Below are 5,900 nucleotides of genomic sequence, written 5' to 3' on the forward strand. Positions count from 1 at the left end.
CCTCCTCCGACCCCCCCCCCCCCCCCAGCAGCAGGGAGGCTGGGGAAGGAAAGGAAAGCCGCCCTGCGCCTTCTGGTCAGTTTCACTCCCCCTCCTTTCAGCTGTGAAATGCAGCCGCTGATGGGTGGGGAGTGAAACTGACCAGAAGGGGCAGGGGAGCTTCCCTTTGTTTCCACAGCCTCCCCGCCACTGTGGGGCTATGCTCACTGGGGTGGGGGTATCTGGCATCATCAGGTGGTGGGGCAGGGCTCGTGGGTGGTGGGGCTCCACCCCCAAATGCCCCACCGTGGCTACAGGCCTGGTCTGAACCAAAGAGCTTCTACAGGCGAATCTGCAGATCATCCACTCAGCCACTGATCCATGGTCCCTCTTCTTGAGAATCTCAGAATCATAGAGTTGGAAGGGGCCCTACAGACCATCTAGTCCAACCCCCTGCCCAATGCAGGGCCAGCCTAAAGCATCTCTGACAAATATAATCTAGACCTATTAGATATGAAGCTGCTCCACAGCAATTACAAACCACTGGTGAAGGTCAGTTTTGACGAGCACAGACTCTCCAAGATTTGGCTCAATGGAAGGTCTTTCACTAACTGCGATCCTTCAGCTGAAGGCACTGGGATCAAGACTGGCCTCGTAGCTATGGCTCAAAACATGGCCTCTGTTAAAGCAGTGGCTTACCAAGATTGTGCCAGGGTAACGCTGAGCAAAATCTGAGCCCAGTAGTACTCCAACAACATTTTCCAGGGTATAAGTTTTTGTGAGTCAAAGCTCACTTCATCAGATACCGTATCTGCCAAGTTAGCTTATCCCCTAGAAAAATATGTTGGTCTTTAAGGACTCGAAGAATTTCCTCCTGCGACCACAGACTAATATGGCCACTCACCCAAAACTATCTTCATAACGAATGGTGCTGGCACTGAAATCTAGGCAGGTTTTTTTCTTTTCTTTTGAGGCAGAGACTGTACCTCGCCCAGCAAATTCATTAACTAGAGAGCTCACAGGCTTAAGTAGAATCGCCCTCACTCCAGCAAAAACCTCAGCAATACCTTTTCGACGAGGATGTTTAATTCCTCTTTGGGCAAAAGGCCTACGAAAGGCCCGCTGTCCTGCGTTGTCTCAGCCGTCCAATTGCTGGGGGAGCTGAAAATATTAATTTAATTTAAATATTAAAGACAGTACGTCCTACTAAATATTTCAAAGCATTCTACAACATTTTTTTAAAAATCCTACAATACGCCACAATGCCCAGAATATAAATTTATGTAGAGAGACATATATGAAGTGCTTCCTAACTGCCTTGTTTTCACATGAGATCTGGACTGCCCTTGGTGTATTTTTGAGGGCTATCAGACAAACCAACTAAGCTAGAGCCTCCGCATGCAAACTAGATGTCAGGCCCCGTGAACCCTGAGTCTGGAACCGTTCGAGGAATCAGGTCTCTCTGGGGTGTGATTTTGGCCAGTAGGTGCTGTGGCTAGCCTCAGACACTGCAGCGGAGAGCGGAGGGTTAAATTCACCCTCAAGCCCCCTCCTCCCGGACTCTCCTCTCTCTGGATCCCTGCCTGAGAGTCTCGTGCCCTTCCTCCCCGGCCAGCCTGAAACCTCCTCCTTAAATTAGGCTCCTGAAGGTGGAGCTTCCCCGAGACCACCAATCCACCCTCAAAAGACGTGGTTAGGATGCTTGGGTCGTTATCCAATGGGATGCTCTCCCCAAGGTCCCTCCCCCCAAGTCTACCCTCAGTGCGGGGTGGGGCCACTAATCCTCCCCTCCCAGTTGCTCCCAACCATTGCTGTTCCTTCCCTATACACCCAGGACCGTGAGTCAGGACCGAAGGGTTGGCTGCCCTGGATGCCGTTGCTTGGCACTGCTCCTCCCCTCCTAGCATCATCCTTGCTGGCACGTCACTCCGGGGCTTGGTCTGCAGGCGAACGGCCAGCTCTCTGTATGGGCCATTTCCTGCAGGCTCCCCACCCCTATAGGGTTGCCAAGTGGAACTTACCTTGGCGGCGGGGGACTCCTGGGTGGATCCCAAAGTGCGCACACGTGCACGCGCCGCACACACGTCACCAGGAAGTGACGTTATGACGCCGGGCACGCTGGGGGTGGGGCCACAACCATACAAGGGAAAACCATAGAGTTTTCCCTTGTATGGCCGTGGCCCCGCCCCCAGCGTGCCCAGTGTGCCCGCGTCACTTCCGGGTGACGCGCACGTTGGGGAGGAGTTCCCCCCCCGGGCCCAATCCAGCAGTGCCGGGGAACGGGCCTCTGGGGTGGGGGTTTCCCCACCCCCCGGGGGGGACTTGGGATCCCTACATCCCTACGAGGGACCTCCCTGCTCGGTGCCGTCTCCAGTGGGCTGGGTCTTGCCTCCTCCATGGCTTCCCCGCCCCACCAAGGGACCTTCCTGCTGGGCATCATTGCTGGTGAGCCGGGGGTTGCCCACTTCTCCCAAGCCTCCGGTGCCGGCCCACCGCGTTCTCCCCATGCGGCCACACTCTTCCTTTTGCTTGTGGCCTCAGAGGGCCTGAGAATGAACCCCGCTGCCACCCCTGGAGGTGACTCTGGGGGAGTTGGGGGGCCGCGACCAGGGGTGGAAGTGCCGACCCCAGACACTAGATTAAGATGTGTCCAACTGTGCATTCTTTTGGACTCGGAGTGACAGCAGAAGTACACACTGCACAGCTTGCTCACAAAATGATCTCCCCGGGGATCAAACTTGGGGGAAATGAGTTGTGTGTTTTTGGGGGCATTGAGCCAATTGGCTGGAGATTTGTGATGTTATGAACGTGTGTCCCCCGCAGCAGTTTTTCAGCTCTTTTAAAAACCTGTGTTTTGGGGTGCGCGTGTTTAAAGAAGGTGCCAAACAGATATTACATTGGATAAAACTTAGGCTTGCCAGCTCCTTCCAAGTCCTCGGTGGGTGATTTCAGAGGCCCTATTGGAGGGGGCGGGGATCTCTGCAACGTGATGATGTCACGCAGAAGTGATGTCATCATGTTGGGGACTGCCCCCCCCCCACTTCTTGCCAAAAACATTTAAAGGGACCCTTTTGGCAAGAGGTGCCCCCCCCCCCCACATGTGCCTGCACTCCAAGCTGCAAATTCACGTCTTGGAATGTAGGCGCGCAGCCCCCGCCTCTTCCCAACAGCATTTAAAGCATGCCTTTATATGCCATTGAGAAGAGATGGGGAGGGGAGGACACGCATGCCACAAATTCGCGGCTTGGAGTGCAGGCGCGCATGGCCAGCCCTCTTCCTCCCTCCCTCCTGCAAGATTCAAAGGGCCAGCTGGAGGTCCCTTTAAATCTTGCAGTAGTGGTGGCTGGGTGGGCGCTCTTGGGGGCGGGGCCTTCCCCCCCACTGGCCAGCTGGCTGGTGGCAGGAAGGAGGCCCCCAAATCGGGGGGAACCCAGCTGGGACCGGGGCTCTGGCAACAAACAGCACTTTTTAAAATGTAAAGCCCTAGACTATCCACCTGGGGAGATGCAAGACTCAATCATAGTTTTGCTGTACTAATAGACACGGCAGCAAACTTAAACAGCTCAGCAGTAGGGTGGCTTCTTGACTTAGACTTCGATACTGTTGATGATACAACGGCAGGGTTTTTAGATCTCAAAAGATGCTCTCCGTAGGGTCCAATCCGTTCCGAATGGAAGACTGCAGAACCCAGTTTTATACCCCACTTTTATCCCCAGCAGGGACCCAAAGTGACTTACAGCATTCTCCCCTCCTCCTTTTTCTCCTCACAACAACCTTGTGAGGTAGGATAGCCTAAGAGAGTGTGTGACTGGCCCAAAGTCACTCAGCACACTTCCAGGGCAGAGCAGGGAACTGAACCTGGGTCTCCCAGATTCTAGTCTGATGCTCAAACCACTACACTATGCTCAGTTTTGTCACTGTGATACTATCACCCTGATTTGTGGTTCTTCCTTGCACTGGAGAGCCTTGAGCTCAGCAGGCCAACATTTGCTGGTTTTCCCCGGTCCAAGGGACATCCACTTAGCCTTGACTAGGGCCAGGGCTTTTTCTGCCCCGGCCCCGGCCGGGTGGAGCGTGCTCCCACTGGAGATCAGGGCCCTGAAGGACCTATTACAATTCCGCAGGGCCTGTAAAACTAAGCTGTTCTGCCAGGCCTTTGGGTGAGGTAGCAGGCATCCAAGTATTCCACCTACTGGCCTCCCTGGCTGAATCTTTCATCTTTGTACGGCCCATCAGGGGAAGACCCAGAGTCCAGTTTATGGCCTAGCGGCTCCAGTTCTTGACACTATTGTACTGAATCGCAGTGCTGTCTGTCTTTGGCTTACAGTTTTTGTTTTTAACTGTTTTAACTATTTATTGTGTAATGTTTTAATTCCTGTTGTGGATTTGTTGTTGCGATCTGCTCTGAGCCCACTCGCAGGGAGGGCAGAATACAAGCCGAAATTAATTAATAAATAATAAACAGGGGTCATTTCGTAGAAAAAGAGCTAGGGGAACTCATTAGCATATGCCACACCCCCTGACATCAGGGGCCCGGCGGTGGACCTGCAAGGCCAGCGGGAGTGCGAGGAAGCCCCGCCAAGGGCCTCCCTGGCCCCAGGCCAGGTGGGGAGAGGCGGGGAGGAAGCAACTTACCCTCCCTCTTCTCCTGCCTCCTCCTGGCTGAATGAGGGCTGGAAGCGGGGCAGCCGGAAGCAGGGGGCGGGGCTTCATCATATGCCCCGCCCCCTGCACCTCACCCGGGGGAACTGTGTTCCCCCGGGTTCCCCCCCGAAATGACCTCTGATAATAAATAATGTTCTTATTACTTATATTGTTGATTGTAATGACTGACTCTGTGTAATCTGCTGTCTTGAGTCCCGGTGAAAAAGGTGGATTATAAATAACACGTGTTTGTGTGTTTGTGTGCGTGTGTGTGTTTATCGCTTACCCGTATATCTCAATCAGTCTGTGTTTAATTTCCATCTTTTGCTCATGATTAAGATGCTGGCAGTGCCTGAACTGGTGAAGAGCTGTCGTCATAGTTTCCAGTGAGATTCCATCACAAATGAACGCTGGCGGTAAATGGCAGATGAGATTTCCCAGAAAGTCGATGTCGTATTCGTCAACCAGGGAACCATTCTGAAATAACGATGACACGGATGAGGTGTATTTTATCGGGTCACAAATTGCTGTCGAAACAAAGGCCTTTAATGGCCCTTCAGCGCTGATATTGGGGTAAACTCATATGTACATAAACGTTTACCCCAACAAGGCAAACAGCTGATCTCTGGTATTTTTTTAGTTTGGGAAAATGCCACAGGGAGAAGGCTTAAACCAGGGGTGTCGAACTCATTTGTTAGGAAGGCCGCATCTGACATAAATGAGACCTTGTTGGGCCGGGCCTTGTGTGTCATAAAATGTAATGCCAGGTAGCGGAGATATAAACTTTATAAAGGACACAAACACAAAGGATTTTCCCCCCCTTAAAATAAAAACATGCTTAAAACATAAGCTCTGTAAGCCGCAAACCTACTTTTGATTTATTGACGTCCACCACAGAAATCTCATGCTCAGAGTTCTGAGTCTAGGACCCAGGTTAAAACATGAGATGGCTGAGTGATTAAGAGAGTCTGGCGAAACAAGCTGTGATGCAGCAGCAGAACTGGAAGCAGGAGATGGCCAGTTCCACTGCGGGCTTGATGGAAGCCCTCCGGGGGGCTGATTTGGCCCCCGGGCCAGATGTTTGACACCCCTGTCTTAAACCCTTCCTCTCCTTGTCCCAGGTGGGTGGGTGGGGCTCCCAGGTGGGTGGGTGGGGCTCCCACGTGCCTGATCGTTGAGTTTCAAAATATGGAACTCCCAATGCATGTCTGGTTTGGATTGAGTCTCTTTTAAACCACTCATTCTCCCCCACCCTTCCAGGAATATAGATCAGCTTC

At 52.8% G+C, this 5,900-nt stretch overlaps 1 protein-coding gene across 1 annotated transcript in view; it reads right to left on the reverse strand.

Annotated features, from left to right (window-relative positions):
* OTOA (otoancorin) overlaps positions 1-5,900 on the reverse strand; it is a 90,527-nt gene that overhangs the window by 53,842 nt on the left and 30,785 nt on the right. Inside the window, exons 18-19 of the mRNA XM_015426187.1 lie at positions 4,910-5,166; positions 1,047-1,140 (exon numbers count right to left, since the gene is read on the reverse strand). Of these exons, the coding sequence (XP_015281673.1) occupies positions 1,047-1,140; positions 4,910-5,166 (351 nt within the window). The remainder of the gene's footprint in view (positions 1-1,046; positions 1,141-4,909; positions 5,167-5,900) is intronic.

The sequence above is a fragment of the Gekko japonicus genome, unplaced genomic scaffold (genome assembly GCF_001447785.1).
Source record: "Gekko japonicus isolate JY-2015 unplaced genomic scaffold, Gekko_japonicus_V1.1 scaffold384, whole genome shotgun sequence".
Lineage (NCBI taxonomy): Eukaryota > Metazoa > Chordata > Lepidosauria > Squamata > Gekkonidae > Gekko > Gekko japonicus.